This window comes from Pteropus medius, unplaced genomic scaffold, assembly GCF_902729225.1.
Source record: "Pteropus medius unplaced genomic scaffold, Ma_sr-lr_union100, whole genome shotgun sequence".
NCBI classification, from domain to species: domain Eukaryota; kingdom Metazoa; phylum Chordata; class Mammalia; order Chiroptera; family Pteropodidae; genus Pteropus; species Pteropus medius.
In genome coordinates this window covers 51,773,510-51,793,215 of record NW_024349800.1, presented here as the reverse complement: position 1 = coordinate 51,793,215, position 19,706 = coordinate 51,773,510, and the positions used below count along the sequence as shown (strand labels likewise).

The 19,706-nt window shown below is 42.0% G+C and overlaps 3 protein-coding genes and 1 pseudogene across 3 annotated transcripts in view; 1 reads left to right on the top strand and 3 right to left on the bottom strand.

The window, feature by feature from the left end:
* Positions 1–81: 81 nt before the first annotated feature.
* On the bottom strand, positions 82–8,538 carry SF3B6 (splicing factor 3b subunit 6). The gene is made up of 4 exons (XM_039887709.1): positions 8,262–8,538; positions 5,631–5,749; positions 1,141–1,279; positions 82–963 (listed from the first exon to the last, which is right to left on the bottom strand). Exons 1-4 carry the CDS (start codon positions 8,289–8,291, stop codon positions 874–876), a joined length of 378 nt encoding a protein of 125 aa, XP_039743643.1. The 5' UTR covers positions 8,292–8,538; the 3' UTR covers positions 82–873.
* LOC120622337 (uncharacterized) lies at positions 4,544–4,662 on the bottom strand (annotated as a pseudogene).
* Positions 8,539–8,948: 410 nt separating the features above from the next.
* TP53I3 (tumor protein p53 inducible protein 3) lies at positions 8,949–14,886 on the bottom strand. Its single transcript, XM_039887705.1, has 6 exons — positions 14,539–14,886; positions 14,052–14,194; positions 12,660–12,927; positions 11,227–11,439; positions 10,028–10,224; positions 8,949–9,315 (listed from the first exon to the last, which is right to left on the bottom strand). Exons 2-6 carry the CDS (start codon positions 14,187–14,189, stop codon positions 9,133–9,135), a joined length of 999 nt encoding a protein of 332 aa, XP_039743639.1. The 5' UTR covers positions 14,190–14,194; positions 14,539–14,886; the 3' UTR covers positions 8,949–9,132.
* Positions 14,323–19,706, top strand: part of FAM228B (family with sequence similarity 228 member B) — a 29,807-nt gene continuing 24,423 nt past the window's right edge. The window contains exon 1 of the mRNA XM_039887702.1: positions 14,323–14,461. The gene's annotated coding sequence lies outside the window, so the exon portion shown is untranslated. The remainder of the gene's footprint in view (positions 14,462–19,706) is intronic.

The window sequence follows — 19,706 nt, the reverse complement described above, 5'->3', positions numbered from 1 at the left end:
TTATAGCTATCTCCTCCAAGCTGCCAAGCTATGATGAATGTGGAAATAACCATACTATTTCCATGCCATGGGAGCTCATGATTATAAGACTAACCATTAAGTATTTTATTTACAGCAAAGATATGCTATGAGCTTAGGTCCAAAATATACACAGACACTTATTAACTAAACAGAGAGACTACATAAATACAATCTGACATACTTAACAACCAACACCACTACCCAAGCAGCTTGCTCTCAAGTTTTTAACATTGTGCTGTAATCTGAATGGCCATTTCTGGAATAGACCTCTGTTCAAAGGACAAGGGTACAAAGGAGTTTTGTTAACTGTAAAGTAAGTATTATTCAAATGTACTGGTGTGGTTAATATTACAGCAGCTTTTAATGTAAGCATTTTATTCATTCAAATATGATGAACTTTGATTTCCTTATCTGCAAAATGGAGATACCTCCTTCACTGAGTTGTTATGAAGATTTCATCATTAATAGACATTCAATAAATGACACCAAGTTCCCCTGATGGCTAAGCACTGGACTGGACACTGAAGGCATTAAGAATACAAAAAAAGTCCCTGCTTAGTCCCTGCTCTCAAAAAGCTCACCGACCACCAAACAATTCTTGATAAGTTTCAAATGTTGGGTTTTTTTTTTCTGGTATCAAACAGGAGAGGAAAGTCCAAGAGAAAACACTGATATGTTTTACAAAAAGCTACAAGTTTACTAACATAACATATTCTAACATGTATCAAAGTTTCAAGCAGGACATTTTGCATTTCTAATAAGAAATCACAGTACTCAATATTAATTAAAAACTGAAAAACGGGGTGGTGCTGATTCATGGGTTTCAGTCCAAAATGAAAACACAGAAAATGTTTACTTTGGTGGATCTGTGTTGATGCCATACTTCTCCTTGAGAAGCTTCAACTGTTCTTCCTTTTTCTTTGTGTCCATCTTCTGAAATGCCTGAAAGTATGATAGGCACCAAAGGCAACAGTTACCAATCTACAGTCAAATGTATTAGCATTAGCCAATAGCATTAGCCAGAAAAAGAACTCAGAGTACATATCTCCCCTAACCATGCAGTTCTGCACTAATTCTTACATGTGCAACCCACGCCATGGGAATCATGGCTATACTTACCCTGTTGGCATTATAGTACAAAACCACCAGGTATCTGTTACAAACATTGAATCCTGACAGGTGATCACAAGCATTCTTGGCATCAAAGATGTCTTCATAGACCACATAAGCTGTTCCTCTGGTTTCAGGTGTATTCCCCCTGCAGAGTTGAATCACATTTAATTAAGTACACATTTACCTAAAAACCATTAGAGGAAATAAACATTATAGATAGGTATGTTGGATAAGCCTGCGATTTCTTGAATTAGGTAATTTTGTTTTTCAGTAAAATAGCTACAGGTTAAACTTACTGTTACATTAAGAATACTAATATAGCTACAAAATCAAACAGCAAGGAACTAGTTTGAAATTTTGTCAGTCTTTATGTTCCAGTCTTTCCTACTTTTCATAATAAGAACCAATTTTCAGTCTTTCTGGAAAGTACAATACTGAAGTTGATGGCTCCTATTAGTCAGCAGTGTTTAAAATGTTTATTTATTTATTTATTTTTTACAGCAGAAAAAAGCTTTATCAGAAGGGAAAGTATACTTCTAGACATGGAAGTGGGCCTGAGCAAGAGAAGTGTGGCTCAAAAGGCCTAGAGTGATTTTGTTTTTGTTTTTCCTGTGCATTTATGCAACAGAACCAATACTTTTTTACCATACTATCACCTGGAAATTAGTCCCTTATTTCTAAAGATTTAGATCCCTCCACCCTAATTTAATTACAGTTTCAATTCTTAAAATGATCTCCATCAATGTAGGAAATACATTTCTGGGCAATATTTTATTAAGGTTTATTAAATCTATAAAAATAAAACATTTTGTTGTCTGTGGGGGATTGGAGTGATTGGGAGGAAAGCTCCTACTAAGAAGATGGCAAAATTCTAAACGGGGTTATATATATAAGAAAACAGTCAACCATCATCCTTTATGACCAGAAAAGGATGTCCCCCAACGTAACGTTGTTTCTTCTACTTTTCTTATAAATTCTTTACCTTTTTAGACTGCAATATAGTCAGCACCTTACATTCATTTTTAATTTTTAATACAATCTGCACTGTCATACATTAATAATCCCCTTTGGCTGGGAAAAAGGGCTGGGCTTCTGCAGATTTTGGAGTGGAAGTATGCTTATGGGTGGGATTATCTGCGAGCCAGACAGGATGCTGGAAGGCAGCTGGAAGGGGAAGCTGAACCTTGCTCAGGGATATAATGTTGCTTCTTATGTACGTGTTCCTTGCCACCTCCACTCCTCACCTCACCAGCTTCTGTCAGGGAAGGAGGTAGGGAAGTGTGAGGAACAACACACTGCAGGCAGCAGATGGTCATGTGCTTGTTAGTGAGGACAGTGGACAGAAATCCTACTCAATTTATCCTCCGGTGTGATAAAGATGGACCCTTTGCCTCCATCTGTGTCTGAGCCACTCAGTGCAACTGAGGAACAAGGTTTAAGACCGTGGTCTGCCACAATTCCTGCACAGGGTCAAAGAAAGGGAGCGGGCCATGAGAAGGAGAGGACCTGCCTAGATCTGATCTTGTGCTTCCTGTAAAGGGGATGGGACAGGTCTAGAGTGCAGGGGCGCTGGAGGGTGCCAGTGTCACTGAATGCGCTCGCTTTGTCAGGTTGCATGGGTCTGATGAGTGATTTTATAATACTCTTTACTCTCTGGGAAGTCTAACAACTTTAGGACTTTTGACTTAATTGTTTTCAAGAATGCATCAAGTATAAAAACTAGGGACTGCCCAAAGGAAAACACATTGCCCCAAAGATTTCCCTAAAAAGTTCATCTAATTCTTCCTTTGGAAAAACTAAAAAATTTTAAGATTTTATGTTCCTTAAAGGCAAACGTGGTTTTACATTTCATTTTACTCCCACAGTACTAAGTAACTGCCAGTGGTCATAAGCATTTGAAGGGTAGAGATCACTTTCTGTCACACGTCCCTTCTCCAAGAAGCTAATGAGAGAAAACAAGAGCATCTCCTCTTACATTTTCTTACAAAGACTAGGGACAGGCACTAACGCCATGTTAAAGTGCCTCCATCTTGAGTGTCCCAGCCTTAATTATCAACCCATTATCTTGAGAACCACATTATAACTTTAATTTTTAAAAGCATGTACTTGGTAGCTACTACATGTTAGGCACTGAACCAACATTATTTTCTTGATTGGTGGTAAAAGCTAAATGACATCGGGCTCTATCACCTGCCCTACCATACATGTGGTTTTAATAATCAAGAGGTAACAAGCGTGAAAAGGCTTTAAAAAGTTCAAAGTACCAAATGTCTGCTACATGCCAGATAAGGTGACTAATCATCCCAGTTTGCCTAAGACTGTCCAGGTTTCAGTACTGAAAGTCCACATCCCAGAAAACCCCTGGGTCCTGGGCAAACTGGGAAGGTTGGTGCTAGGTGCCAAGTATGCCATAAAGCATTAGCACAGCTATGGGACAGAAAAACATGTTTCTCAATAGAAAATTTAGATCCAAGTTCCCGCACACCAAACTTTTCTAACTTTGCTGATATAAACATCTCTTGATTGTATACCATGAATAAATTTTTTAATGCCTTCATAAATTAATCACAGCCACACTACTGTCTTGTATATTATTCACTTATTTATATATACTGGATGGTTAACATGTATCAGGCACAACAAGAGTTGTCAACACAAAGTGAAAGGAATATGTGGTACCGCTCTGAAGGAGCTTGGAGGCTGGCAGGAGAGACAAATGAGTACACAGACAACAGCAAAACTATGTGTTAAGTAAGAAGAGATGTTCATAGAAGGTGCTATGGGAGCAGAGAGAAGGGTGGCTCGTGCACACTGGGAAGGAAACACACAGCAAAGTGCTGTCACAGGCACTATCTAATTTGATCCTCACTATAATTCTTTTAAAAGAGCAGGTTAGAGAAATTGTATTTCACAGATAATTGAGGCTCAGAGGGGTTAAATATTTGCTCGGTTTCACACGATTACCAAGTACCCAGTTAGTATTTGAACCTAGGTCTTACAATCAATTCAATAAATTTATCATGCTGCCTCCATGTTAAAAGTTGAAAGGCATCATCCACTCAGATTATTTCATGTGATAAACAGAAAACCAAAAAAGGCAGGCAAACTGTCCAAGGACACATGGGTAGTAACAGGGCCTAAGGCAGAATCCTATCTCCTGATCTCCAAGTTAGGGGGTCTTCTGTATACCATTCTTCTATGTCTAGAACAGGGTTTCTTAACCTAGAGTCCCAGGTACCCACTAAAATCGTATGCAAAATATTATGTGTATTCTTCTGTGGAAAGGGTCTGAAGCTTTTATCAACTACTCAAAGGATTGAGACTTCTTAAAAAGAACAGGTGGTCTACAACCACTTCATTTTCATCCCCATTTGAGTACCAATGATATCATATTTCTTTCTTTCTTTCATGCCTACAGCACCTGATCTTCCTACGTGGTCTCCCACCCAAGTATTAACCAGGCCTGACTCTCCTTAGCTTCCAAGATCAGATGAGATCGGGTGTGTTCAGGGTGGCATGGCCGTAGACAATGATGACATATTTCTAGATCTTAGGTCACTTCCTAGAGGGGCAGTGATCATTTAAAAGAAGGGTCCTCAATATCTCACAGAGTTGTAAAAGCTAAGAAAGAGTGCTCATGTCATAAAAGAAAATTTATTAAAAAAGAGATATTCCAACTAAAAATAAAAACCTTAGAAATCCTTTCAGATGGACTTTTAGGTAATTGGCCCATTTATACTAGTTAGAGAGCAACTGTGGTACTGTGTACTGTAGAGATTCAATTTAGAACCAGAGGGTTTTATCACTAAATAGCTGTGTACAGCTAGAAAGGTACTTCTACGCTCTGGGCCTTGACAGTCTCGCCTGTAAAACAGACATAGATGACCTCCACACAGGGCTGAATGACAGTGATGCAAATAAAAGCGCGTATTACAACAAATGGCATTTAGTAGGTGTTCAATAAACACTACTTAAAGGTATGATCCCTTCAATTTAAATGAAATTTGGATTTTAGATTAAAACATGAATTTACGTTCTGATTATTTTCCCTTATACTTTTAAATCTTCCATAGAAAGTGCCAGTTAAAAAAGAATCAGTTACTTTTATATCACCTTACTTAGTTAATTCAGAAATTCTGGGGTCAGAAGAGAGTGAAGGCTCTTCAGAAAATTAGGGTTAATGCATATAAAAAACATGGTATTTTACAACTAAAAGATATACAATAAATATTAGTTCCTTTTTCCCATCCAATCCCTTCAAACATTTCATTACTACTTCATGCTTTCTCTAATTTCACAACTACCTGGCTCTCACTGAGCTGGATCATGAGTGTCTCAGTATTTATTTTTCCCTTACAAGAAAAAAATCTCATCTCTCTAATTTCAATCTATTAGTCTCTAGGCTCTTAGGCCTTGCTGTTGGCTATAATTCCAAGATTACAGATTGCGCAATCATTTTCTTGAAATGACATTTCAAAAGTCTCAGTAAGACTCACACTCTGATTTGACGAATAGGTCCATATTTCCCAAATATATCATACATTTCTTCAGCTGTGATTTTGTAGGGCAAATTTCTTATATACAAAATCCGATTTACTTCAGGTGGAAGGCGAATCTGAAATGAGAAGTATATACTGTCATTATAATCAGGAGAAAGAGTGCTACGGTTTAAAAAATTCTCATAATAAATAATAAATTCTCACAATAAAAAAATGATACACAAAAAACCCAAGAACAAGAATTATATTTGAATATCATGGAAAATAGCATGCTATTGGAAAAGCAACTAGGCACTGGTTTTAGGGAAAATTATTAATAAGAACTAGTAAGGGGCTACTACAAAACCCAGGCTTTCAATTACTACATTTAAACAAGGATTTCGAATTTCATTAAAAAGTCTTCAATGCTTCAGGCATGTGTGGAAAAGAATAAAGGGAACTGTTCCTGTTTGCTAGACAATAAAACTCTCACTGATGACCTTTCTCTGATGGTCTCTTTAGGAACTTGTTATATCAATGATCTCTTCTCTCTTTTAAATTTACAGCCACTCCTTCGATAATGGTTTCTTTTATTCCTCAGGCTGCTCAGCACTTGCTTATGTACTGCCAGTCACTACACAAAACAAAATACTTATTTGGATCCCTTTTCATTAATTCAACAAACATTTACTAAGCACTTCTTTATGCAGACACCAGGCTAGGAAGTATTAGGATTACATGGTGAAGGAACAAACACAAGGTTTCTGCCTTTCCTTGTCAGCTGTTTATCCTTTCTTGCTTTTTTTTCTTTCAGTCAAGCCACTGGAAAGAGGAAGTCTGTACTCACAGCCTCATATTCTTTACTTTACTGACACCAATCTACCACAGTCTAGCTCTGACCTCAGCACTCTGATGACAAAGTGCTTTTACACAATAAGATCTTTTACTTGCAGTGTTCAATCCTCATCATACTTAACTTTGAGCCTCTGACACTGTTGAACCTTCTTCAATATTCTTGACACTATTTCCTTGGCTTTCTCCCAACTCTCAGGCTAGTTCTTCTGTCTTCTTTGCCATTAAAATATGCTCTGAGTTTTATCTTTAGACTTCTTTTTTTGCCCCTTTGTATGCCCCCCTTAACTCAACACTCTTTGGTCTCTTAACCACACACACTTTCCACATTGCGTTGATGACTTTCAGATAGGTATCTCCCACCAGATTTCAGTCGTGTTCCTTAGTAACACATTCAGTTACATAAAAGACATTAATTTGTTTAATAACTATTTATTACTGGGAACTATTTCAGGCATTACACTAAGTGTTGTATGTATGGAAGAATAAGATATTTATTCCATGCCTTCAAACTAGTAGTGGTGACAAATGGTAAACAAATTAAGTACAATAAAGTTTCAGACTTTAAGATTCAAGGATAAATTTTTTTTTCAAGGATAAATTTAAATAGATGGTCAACACTGTCAGACAATCACCGTATACTTCTCTAGCAAATTTCCTTTCTCCCTCTGCAAGACACTATATCACACTTTCTCTTTTCACCTCATACCTTACCACAACCACTCCCTCTAACACCTGAGTTGGGCTGTAGTCTCTTTTCTGTCTCTCCTAAGAGATGACCTTGGCTCTCACTTATTGAAGGAAACAGATACAACCAAATGGTAAGTACCTTATATTCATATTACTAAATCCACCAATCCACTATGCCAATCCTAAATCACTCCTGAACTTAACCCATTCTTCTCCTACATCATCAGTTTTTCCCACGTACTGGATCGTTCCCACTGGGATACAAATACGTCACATATCTTAAAAAAGAAAGAAGTCGGTTACCATCCAATTTCTCTTCTTCCTATTTACGTGAAAACTTGTGGAAAGAACTATCTCTATTTTCTCAACTTCCACCCTCTTTTCATCCCAAGACAACCAAGTTTTCATCCACTGAAATATCATCGAGGTTACCAAAAGCCTCCATCTCACCATGTCCAATTATCTGTCTTCATCTTACTATACCTCTCAGCATCTTAAGAGTTGACCACTCGCTTAAGACGATTTTTTTAGGTTTCCATAACACTCCACTAACATAAGGACGTAAGCAGTAGCTTTTACTCATACTTGCTGTATCTCCAATACCTAGACTAGTATCTGGTACGTAGCAGGTGTTCAATAAACATATTTGATGAACTGATTTCCCATTCACAAGACTGCTACACATAGGTGCTCAAAAATATTGCTGGAAAACATTAAAGAAACATCCAGAAAGCTCCACGATGTACAGACTCCCAGGCTCTAGTTGCCTGTTGACCATTATTTATTCAGGACTCATCTCTGCTACCGACTTTTAGGCTGAGAAGATCATGAAGCCAGGTTCTAGATGCAGGTGAAGCAACAAAGGCTGTAAGGTTAACACTATCCCTGACACTAGGATAAGAGTCTGAAGAAACTCAAAAGGGGTGGCGGCGGAAATGTGACTCAAAGAGCATATTCCTAAGGACCGGACCAGGATGAAATCTGACACTTCAGTAACGTCTAGGCTTCCCCGCTGTGGGGACGGAGGAGGGCCAAGAATGCTCTGATCCACGCCGCTGAGAAAGGCCAGCAAAGTCCTCCTCCTCGGGAGCAGTCCCCGATACTCACGTTCGCCCGCTTGGCCGCTTGCATCGCCATCCTGGCGGGGTGATGAGGTTACCACAGCAAACGCTAGAATTTCCCCGCGCTCGGCCGGAGCTCGCTCAGCTTCGAGGGCACCACGACGTCAAAGGCAGGACATCAACATCCAGGATCCGCCGGAAGCTGTGATAACGCCGAAATAACGCCGCTCACGTCGACACGTGATGACGTATCCCCCGTCCCCAAAAGACTCCGGGGCCAAACCAGCCCGAGTTAGTTAAGACGCCGGAAGGTTGAAAGGCGAGTGTCCCCGATGCTTCCGGGCTCTGGACCGAAAGGGGCCGGGCCTGGGTTTAGAAGGGGCGGTGTTCCGGTGGGGGCGGCCCTGAGCGGGGGAAGCTGGCCGGAGGGGGCGGGCTGCTCTCAGGTAGGTCCCGGAAGGGGGCGGGCCCTGGTGTGGGTACCTTTGCTGCTCCCCGCGTGCCTCGTGTGCCGGGGCGCGTGGGGGCGCCTGGGCCTGGGGTAGCTCGCCAGGCGTACCCTACAGGGCTCTGCCTCCGTCCCCGGAACCCTGGCGTAGCCTCTGAAGGCTGAGCATCTGCTGATCCGGCTCTCCTGTAATCCCTGCTGCGACGCGGGTCGCGACAACCACGTCATTCCCGCCCCGCGGCCTCAGCCAGTGCGCTGGGGCCGCGCGTAGTAAGCCGGCCGCCCTTTGAGTGCACGCTCTTTATTTCCTTAGACCGACTTTACATGGATCAGTTGACGAGGTCGGGGGAGGGCCAGTGGGTTACCGACAGGCCTGCAGTAGCAGCCGCTGTCTTGCCTATGTAGTGAATTTTCAACAGGTTTGCTCTGGGAAGACCAGAGGTAGCCGTGTCCTGTACTGCCCTCTCTTTCATTGGGGCAACTCCAGGACGATTTTGCCCACGTTCTTGTTAGCCTCCATGTATTCATGGGCCTCTTGGATTTCAGTCACGGAGTAGACTCTGTCCAGAACTGGCATCAGACGTTGGGGACCCTCCGTGGAGAAGTGGGGCAGAATCTGTTCCGTGAAGGCCTTCACCAGCATTTCCTTGTACTAAGATAAGGAAAAGGAGACCATCAGTCTAGACAAGGCCTTACCTTGCTACTCCCTATCCTGCTTAGCCCTTGTACTCTCTCTGAAATATGTACACATCTGAAAAAAGTACTCAAGAGTACTTAAACCCTCCACTACCAGCATTATGTGCATGCCCCCAAATGAGTAACCTCTGTTCTGTACCAGATAAAGACTGAAGGCTGGAGTACAATATTACTGACAGCCTAAGGGCTGTTCTTAAATAAAGGCTTTAAGCAGGAGTCAGCCACAGGCAGATATCACGTAGGCTCACTCAGTTCAAAAGGCATGCTTAAGGTCTGCTTTCCCCCAGCAGGTGTGAAACCCTATACTGGGAAACATTCTCAAAGCTGCCACCTGCTAGAATGCTACACGGAGATTTCAGGTTGAATAATAAGAGGCTTTCTTAACATAGTGAGAAGAGTCCTCCTGCGTTTCAAAACAAAGTCTTGGAACTGTTAGAAGTATTTCCTAATGTGGTCATTCTGTTAGAAAGACTCCCCGGGTCTCATAGTGTTAGCTACACTTTTCCCAAGATTTCGGGCTTCTATAGACCAATTTTAATTAGTTCTGTGAAACTGAGTTAACTACACAGGCTCCCTAACTTAAGATGTGACAAATCTTCCTTTCTTTGGGGTTATGGGAATGAATCACATTTTTCTGGGTAATAGTTATCTTTTCATTCATCGCTCACCTTTTTGTCCCTAGATCTCAGCAAACTGGTGATCAGACTTCCTCGTTTTAAAAGTAGCTTTGAAAACAGAGGCCCATTGACATCAGCTCCTCCCATCAAACCGTAGAGAACCCAGCGACCATCAAGAGCCAGGCAGTTGACATTTTTCTCCCAGTAGGATCCTCCTATGCAGTCTAGAATAAGGTTGACTCCAGCACCTTCCACATGAAACACAATTTGTAATACTAATCAGACACAGAAAGCTTGGTGCAAAATAAGATTTTGTAGATATATGGGTATAAATAAATACAGGTACAAGTGGTAAATCTATAGATTGGAACTAGAAACACTGCTCACAGAAACATTGTAAATGGAGTCTAGGTAGCTGAACCCTACCATACATGTGTAATATAGTTCATCTTTCATGATCTCTAGCCACAGCATGTGGAAAATGAGGCAACACTATGATCTGGTATCTTCCTTGACCTTCACATTAGTAGAGAACCCACTGGCACCTGTACAGGAGTGAGAACAGGGGAGGTCCACCCCAGGCTACAAGGCAGGCTGGTAGTTCACATCCAAGTTATGAAGTGTTTGCACTGGATTGTTTGAACTGTAGCTTTGCTAGTTTTGGTTTCATCTCTCCTTTTCTACTCATGTGGAAAAATGGAAAGGGAGCCAATAATACTCAGATTGGGCTTTGGAATACAGGGGCTCATCCATTTAGGAAGTTACCACCCCAATCCTACTATGTCCAGCTCCAATGCCCCATGTCTCCTGTTAACCCAGTGTGGACTGGCTGGTTGGGAATAAGAGGTCCTGGATAATTCCCGGCCAACTCTGTGTGATTATCTAGTTTCTAAAATGTGTATGAATAAGAAAAAATTTAAAGAAAAATAAAATGTGTATGAATCATATCACAATACACATGGAAACCATCTTAGTCCTAAGACTAAGGCTAACATGGAATGAGGACCTTACACTACTGGTGATACAGCTGGGTGAGGTCCTGGGGTTGGGTGTGGCTCAGTGGCCAGGACAAGACACCATGCCTGCCTGTCTCCAAAAATCAAAAGCCAGAGTACTGGAATTTGGCCAGGTCAGCTGTTGTACATTTAGCAGAGGTAAGACAGATCTAGAGCACTGGTAATCTTGGGGCTCCCAGGATTTTATTTAATCATCTCTGAAATTCCTGCTGAGCTGCATAAGTTGTTGTTTACCTTTGGTGAATTTCAGTGTTGCTTCAGAAAAATCCTCTTCTTTGTAATTGAATCCAGCAGCTGCTCCAAGTTTTTCTGCCATCTGAAGCTTGTACTGGGAGCCAGCTGTGACCAGAGGAATAGCTCCAGCCATCCGGGTGAGTTGGATGGCAGCTGTGCCCACCCCACTGGATCCTGCATGGATTAGTACAGAGTCTCCAGCCTGAATGTTTCCTGTGCCAGGAAGGATAGGAACCAGTCACTTTGAAACCACTACACATTCTCCATGTTAGCATATTCTACCATGATCACCTGGCCCAGGGGCCACCAAATGTCAAATTGCTTGCTCTCTTAAGAGAACATATTGACAGTTCTTTTTTGTCTTATTGCCTCTGGTCAAAGTGGGGAACACATTTTTGAAACAGAATTACTAGCAGCCACATCTGTTATCTATGTTTTACCTAAAAAATAATGCCAAAATGCACATCTCTGATCTATATCTGAATAAGTAGGAATAACCACCATTCCCACTGTCACCACCGTAAGCTAGTCCCTCCAGTCTGAAACTGGCCTTCAGCTGGTCTCACTAATCCAGGCACCATACACAGCCACTAGGATCCTTTTCCTAAAATGGAGCTTTCATTATGTTATTTTCCTCAACATACAATGTGGCTCTCGATTGGCTTTTAAATCAAGTCCATACAGCCTGCTATTCAAGGCCACCACAATCTAGTCCCAACCTCATTTTTCACAAATGATAACTGTCATCCTTCACTTCTGAGCTGAGCAGCCAAATCTCACCTTTCTTTCTCACTAAGAAAAAGACCTCCCTCTTAGGCCTTTGTGGCCAGCCTTCTGTTCATCCCAACTCGACCCACCCTTCAAGTCCTCTTCTAGAAAGCCTTCTCTGACCACCTTTGTCTACACCAACTTTTCCCATATTGAGCTTCTATTGTAGTTAGAGACAGGGCCACCCTTCCGAACTCAGTGATTACACTGAGCTCCCTAAAGGCAAAGACCTAATCTTCTTAGACTCCCTCACATGACTTTTGGCTGGCCTCACTGGGGTTGGGGAGGAATAAAAGAGTTGGTTGAATGGCCCCTTGTGTTGCCCCAGGGCTCCCAGAGGAAAGCTCAACATGACTTTGAGAAGCTGGGACAACTGGTGGGCCTACAGTGTGACGATGCGCACAAGCCTTCTAGCCAGTGCTTTCCAGGCCTTCCGATAACCATGATTTTCAGTGTCAACATCAAGCCATTGCTAACATGGAATGAGGACCTTACACTACTGGTGGTACAGCTGGGTGAGGTCCTGGGGTTGGGTGTGGCTCAGTGGCCAGGACAAAGCTGCCTTGTAGGACTACTGGGTTTTGAGGTAGCTTAGGAAGGAATTGAGCCACATCACATGGAATGAGCATGGGGCGGGGTGGGGGGTGGGAGAGCGGGTACCTCACCCAAGAGATGTAACAGCTGGAAGGCGGTGAGCCAGGCCTCTGGGATGGCGGCAGCCTGGGGCAGGGTCAGTCCTGCTGGGATGGGCAGGAGGAGCTCTTCGGGGACAGTAACATATTGAGCCTGACCCCCACCGGACAGCAGAGCCATGGCTAGGTCCCCGACCTTCCAGTGCCCGTGGCAGCCAGGCCCCAGCTCTGCCACGTGTCCGGACGCCTCGAGTCCCAAAATGCTGCTGGCTCCTGGGGGTGGGGCATATCGGCCTTGTCTCTGCAGAGAGCAGTACACTAAATGGTGAGTGTGATCAGAAATCTGTGTCACCATCCCTGCCCCTCTTCCAAGAGTCCTTTTTTTTCTGACAAAAAATTTAGGATAAAGTCAGGTTTTTTAAGTCAGGGAAACAGAGAGAAGAGGTAATTTGTTTCATGTAAATAGAGATGGTAGGTCATATAATCAGTAGACGTTGTAACTAGTAAGGTCCTGCGCTATTTCCCTCATCTAAATCCCTTGTTTTACAAATGGGAGAAACAGGCCTGGACAGGGAAATGCCTTGTCCAAAGTCGCAAAGTAAATTAGTGGCAGGACTAATAACAGAACCATGGACTCCTTAATGATAGTTTACATCTATCAATTGCCAGGCTCTGTAGTCACCCATCAGAATCCTCGGGAGCCGAATCCAGGCCTTTAGACCAGAGAGACTGAACCAGGAATATGCATGAGAAGCATTTAAGGGCTTTTTCAAACTACACATGCTTTGGTCCAGGTCATGTTTATTTTGAAAAAGTGCTCCAGGTGATTCTGGTGTGATTTCTCAAGCACCCCAACCAACTCAGCTGGTCCAGATTAGCTCTTCAAATAGCAGACAAGAAAATTAAGAGTACTGCTTCCCCGCCGGCCCAGTGACCCTCAGAGTGGAGAGAGTGCAGACTTTGGAGCCACAGAGACCTCAGTTTGAATCACGGCTCCCCACCCACCGCCCCACCCCCATTACTAGGGTTGTGGTCTTGGATGTACTGTTTAACTTGTCTGACTCTCAGTTTCTTTATCGGTGGAATACAAACGGTGAACATGGTTGCCAGCGGAGTAAATGAGAGAGCATGGCCTAACACACATACTCCCCTAACAAACGGTAAATCCCTTCTTATCTTCTTACCTGAGCGGACTACGGATTAACTCAGGGTGGATTAGGCTTCGCAAATACAGTACTCCTGTATTTTGTGTACATAAAGGACACTAAAGGGCTCTATGTCTTGGAACTCCCAGCACACACTGCACACACATCATGACGAGTGTTACAGGCAGTGCCCTAAGTCATTCCTTCATTTGTCTGGTGGATGTTTGTTGTAGACTCTGGAGTCCCGCCCTGCCGCAGCAGCTGCCTGACCCCTGGATACCTGGAGTAAGTCAGCCCGGTTCAGGGCGCTGGCCGCCACCCTCAGGAGGACTTCCCCCTCTCCTGGGCTCGGTTTGGCCACTTCCTTCAGGTAGAGGTTTTCCGGTCCTCCCGGCTGGTCAAAGTACACAGCTAACATGCTTCCTGAGGACACAAGGCACAGCAAGGGAGGAGGGAGCCAGAGCGGCTTCGAGACACACAGCGCCCAAGCTGGCGCTGCAGCGCCCCCTGCCGGCCAGCGACCTCCCTCTGCGGGACTCCGCGAGGTCTGGCCCCTGGCCCCTGCCGGCGTCCTCCGAGGTCCCTGCCGCCTCCAGGCGGACCACGCACCGAGGACATAGATGGGGAGTGGGAGAAGTCAACATGGCCGGACTGGGTTTGATGAAGCAGAGCGGGAAAACACTGAAAAGCGTGAGGCAAATTCCATTCCCTCTGAGTTGGATTGCCCCGGCCGGCCCGGGTCACTGGCGCCCGAGTGAGTTACTCACCTATTCAGGGACGGGCAACTCGGTTGCTCCAGGAGGCTCTGCGCGGTCTTGCGGTACCTGCCGGCCCTTGGGACTGCCTTGGGCGCGACTTACTAGTCGTCTAGAATCTGGGCAGCGCAAGGGGTGGGGCTGACCAGAACCAACCCTCCCCTCTCTTCTTTTTCCTCCTTCCCGTTTTAAAATGTAAAGCTAGTGACAGCGAATCGGATTTCCTTCTCCTTTGAGCCTCGGGAAACTAGTTTTTCTCTCGGTTTGGCAGGAAATGCTGTTCCATCTCTCTCTGTAAGAAGAGAAAACTTACTTCTCTCTAGGGAACTAGACCCGAACTCGGTTCATTTCCCAGTCAGGTCATGCTTTTAGCCCATTTACGCGGTAGGTCTGGCATCCTGCCCTTCCTGTGGGCAGGCATCTCGAGTAGCGTGGGCAAGCAGGGTGCTGCTGAGAGAAAAGAGAGGAGAAGCAATAGGAAAAAAGGAGGAAGGTAAAAGCAGTCCTGGGGTTCTTATAACTTATCCTCCTGACTTTCCTGGTGATGAGGAAGCGGATCCTGGAAGATGCTGCCCAACGAGGCAATTTAGACTGGTTAAAAGCTGTATAAATAGGCTACATCAAGGTTTCTCAGTCTCGGCACTATTGACATTTTGCACTAGACAATTCTTTGCTGTAAAAGACTGCCCTGTGCATTGTGGGATGTTCAGTAGCATCCCTGTCTCCACAACACTGGATATCAGCAGCACCCTCCTCCAGTCGTGACAGTACAAAATGTCTCCAGACCTTGCCAGATATCCCGGGGGTGGGGGGTGATACACACATATGCACACCTGTACACTTTTTGTAGTGTTGCATACTTTACTATGTGTGTTCCCTTGATATTCAAACACTTTACTTAAAAGGAGCTGAGATATAGAAAGATTTTATTTTAAGGGGCACATATCTAGTGAGTGGCAGAGCCAGGAATCAAACTTATACCTCCTAGGTCCTGGTCCAGGGCTCTTTTTACCATAGCAAGCTTCCTGTGTAACAGTCTCTATTATTTGCAAACCCCCCTTTTTCTTTTTATTTACATCTTACAAGACGGTTACCCAAATTATTTTTATAAGGTCTTCTATTTTACGAAAACGCCTGTCAGTCACTGTTCTTCCCCTTGCCATCTATATCAAAACCATCATTGTAAAGGAAGGAACAGAAGCCAGTGTATTCAGAGAGAAGGTCCATGTGAGGCCTTTTCTGGAACCTCTGTGATAAATATTTCTTGCTACTTTTGTGGGTGACTAATGCCTCAGAAGGACCATGTCCTAGGGAGAACAGGAAACTTCTGTTGCTGGCTTCCTGATAATTAAGGAATAAGATCCAAACTCAGTAGTCTGGCACTTAAGGTCATATTCTTTCTTCTGTCTAGAGAAAACCTACCCATCCTTCGGGGCCCTGTTATTCATCTCCTCCAAGGATTCTCCAGAGGGCATCTTCTCACCCACTCTTTGGTCTGGATAAGCATCTGAAGAACAATATCAGAGCTTCTAGAAAAGGAATGGAATATAGTGGACCCCAGGAAAAAGCTTGACTTGTAGAGATTTATAGGAAGGTGACTATCTCATGGGAGTATGCCAGGACTCTAGTCCACAAGAGGCTCAGACGGAGCTTAATGGGTGGGCTGAGCCCCCCTTGCTCCTGAGAATGGGCAAGTACAGAGAGTCCAAAGAGCAGGAAGTCCTCTTGCCACATTTTACAACCCCAGCCTACAAAGGCAGAGACCACATTCCCTTTCACTATCCGTGGGCCTGCAGTAGTAATTTAGGGTATTCCAACAGTCAGAAAATAACTTATCTAATGTGAGCCAGAAGCCAGAGTCAAGATCTGCCAGAATGGATGGAATATGTGCCCAGCAAAATAGAGCAACTGGGGGAAACAGATGAAAACTTGAATAAAAAAATAAAAGCAGATGAGAAGATTCAGTACCCCCCAAAATATTTCTAGAATGAAAAAAGAAAAAAAAAGATTTCTCAGTTGAGCAATTCAGTAGATGCTTTGAAGGAGATGGTCAATGTTGAGACCTGAATTAGTGGCTAAGAAGATTAAGGTCAAGAAATATCTCAGGCAACAGAGTAATTGCCTGAAGAGATGGAAATCTGTAAAAGGATAAGAGATTTGGAGAATAAATTCAGGAGACTCTGTTATGAGACTAATAAGATTTGTAGATGGAGGAAGAGGAATGGATAACTATTAACTCGATAGCTAATAGAATAAAAATTTCATAAACTATCTCAGATTCTACAAATTTAAATAGTTCACTGTGTTAAAAGATGGGTTGATGAGAAAAAGCACATACCTATGTTTTGTAAAATCCCTAGTTCTGACAAATTTCCAGGTGGAAAGAATAAGTTATCTACAAAAGTTTAAAGAATCAAAATGGCATGAAGTTTCTATCTACAATCTGGAAGTTAGAGGAGAGTAGACTAGCACCTACTGACTGGGAGAAAAGGAATGCAATTCAATTTTCATACACCCAAGTGAGACAGATAATGTTTTGCACTTGTCAGGGCAAAAATACATATATTTGAGGATATGCAAGAATTCTGAGACACATCACCCAGATACCCATCTGTCAAGACTCGAGGAAAGGCTCTAACGAAATAACAAATGTCCCAGAACAGATGGAGAGGAAACAGTTGTAAATAACAAACTTTGTAAAATATAGAATTAAAAATGATTGGGTAAAAAATATGAATAATAAGGATAGATGGAGAATGTATAATGTAAGTGTTAAGAACTTTTAAAAGAAATTACTTTGAGGGAAATTCTAAATAATAATGAAGCACTAAATATACTGAATAAACTATCTCTGAAAAATTAGGAATTGAAGGTGCTTAAGTTCTGATTTTATTGGTGAGTGCCTTGGTGGGGAAAACATCCAGAAGAAGAGGGGATACTATCTAATGCGGAAATAGATGATATTTAGTAGAAATGTATCTGATTTTGAACTAGAGAACTTCCAAATTAACAACAGGAAAAGAACAATGACCAGTTAATAAAGGCAGCAAAGGAAATACAAGGAAAAAGAGAAAACAAAAATGTTTAATAATAAAGTGGAAGAATAAAATTAAACATATTAGTTATTACAGTAAATTTAAACAGATAAATTCTTTTAAAACTCAGAGATTGCCAGATGAGTTCAAAAAGATAGAATCTATAAAGAAGGTGTAATATTATGAGCCTGAATGCGTAAAACAACAAACAGCTAAACTTGAAACTCAAGGATAAATTGGTAAAAAATGTAGTCATAGTGGAAGACGTCAGTACATCTCTCTCAGAATTTAAGTGATATAATAGAAAAAAAATTAATGAAGACACAGAAGAATTGAGTAAAGCAACCAGTAAACTCGATATAATAAATTCTGCAGATAGAGTATATAGTTTTAGGTTCATGGAACATTTACAAAATTAATGAAGTACTTGTCACCAAACAAAAAACTTGGCAAATTTTAAAAACCAAGGATTTTATGGGTCATGTTTTCTTAATCACATGTCAATAAAATTAAAAATAAATAATAAAAAGATATTTTGACCTCCACCCAAAATCCCTTAATTATTTGGAAGAAACACCATTTGAGATAACCCGTGGATCAAAGTGTATTTCAAAAAGGAAATTAAAAGGAAAAATAAAAGAATAACATTAAATGTGTTCACTATTAAAGCAGCAATATGAAAAAACAAAGGAACTAGATATTCATTGAAGAAATTAGGAAAACAACAAAATATAAACCAAAATAAACTGATGCTTTGCCAGTTGACTACAGCCACATGAATGAGCTCAGGTGAGATCAGAAGGACTGCCCAACTAATTCCACATCAAATTATTGACCTATAAAATAGGTCGTAAATAAAATGATTGTTGTTTTAAGCCACTAATATTTGGGGGTAGTTTGTTATGCAGCAATTTATAACTGATGCAAAAAATCTCAAGAAGGGTGAGGCTCCTTCTCTATTCTACCCTACTACCTCTCTTGTTATACTTGTAACACTGTATTATCTGTCTTTCTTCCCCAGCTGACTGGGTTCCTAGAGTATCCTAGTCATCTCAGTATTCCATTCCTATCATATCACTTAAGTGCTCAGTTGAGGTTTGTTGAGCAAATGAATGGTCACACATTTAAATGGGATATTGCAGAGTCTGAGCCTTTGAAAGAGGCCGGAGAGAGAAGCATTTTAAGGAGAGAAAAGGAAGAAGTGAGGATAGCTGCATTCCTGCTCTAATTCCCCCCTCCTTTGTGTGGGAAAACAGCACCTGTTCTACCCAGCTCTTTAACTATGACCCAAGAATGACTTATTTTAGGGTCCCAAGAATGATTCTCAATTCTAAAGAGGTTCTGTGATGTTCAGGCTACTGAGAATGGAGTGGGGCCTGTGCAGCTCTGGGCACTACCTGGGTAAGGCGCTGTTCAGGGCAGACCTGTTCAGGGAACTAGGCCGTTAGCATGGGCTAGAGTGCTCACACCACTTCCAGTCTGTTTCTTCTTTCCCTTCTTCCCTTCCTCCCTTCCTTAAATACTCATCCAATTTGTTCATAGATAATAATTGAATGCCCACTGTTTGATAAACATTGTGCTAAATGATGGGATAAAATGATGAGGTGTGGCAGGTTAGGCATATGGGTAGAAAGCACTTTTTAATAACTTTAAAATAACTTTTTGGTAAAACTTTGAAATGGAAAAAAATGAAATTGAATGCTTACCTTATATAATGTGCAAAAATTAACTCAAAATGGATCAAAGACCTAAATATAAGAGCTAAAATGACAAAACTCTTAGAAGAAAACAGGAAAACCTTGGATATGACACCAAAAGCACAGGAACAAAAGAAAAAATAGGTAAATTGGACTATATCAAAATTAAAACTTTATGCCTCAAAGGACACTATCAACAGGGTAGAAAGGCATACTATGGAATGGGAGAAAGTATTTTCAAATGGCACATCTGATAAGGGATTACTATCCAAAATATATAAAGAACTATAACTCAACAACAACAAAAACCCCCAAACAACCTGATGAAAAAATGGGCAAAAGACTTAAATAGACATTTCTTCAAAGATATCCAAATGGCCAATAAGCATATGAAATGATGCTCGACATCACTAATCATTAGAGAAATGCAAATCAAAATGAGATAACT

Excerpts from the sequence above, each read along its gene's own strand:
- TP53I3 (XM_039887705.1), bottom strand. The coding sequence starts at position 14,189 with ATGTTAGCTGTGTACTTTGACCAGCCGGGAGGACCGGAAAACCTCTAC. Across the intron at positions 12,928-14,051 it reads ACCGGGCTGACTTACTCCAG|AGACAAGGCCGATATGCCCC; the intron begins GTATCCAGGGGT and ends TGCTCTCTGCAG. Across the intron at positions 11,440-12,659 it reads CCAGCTGTTACATCTCTTGG|GAAACATTCAGGCTGGAGAC; the intron begins GTGAGGTACCCG and ends TTCCTGGCACAG.
- SF3B6 (XM_039887709.1), bottom strand. The coding sequence starts at position 8,291 with ATGGCGATGCAAGCGGCCAAGCGGGCGAAC. Across the intron at positions 5,750-8,261 it reads AAGCGGCCAAGCGGGCGAAC|ATTCGCCTTCCACCTGAAGT; the intron begins GTGAGTATCGGG and ends TTCTCATTTCAG. Across the intron at positions 1,280-5,630 it reads CCTATTCGTCAAATCAGAGT|GGGGAATACACCTGAAACCA; the intron begins GTGAGTCTTACT and ends TCAACTCTGCAG.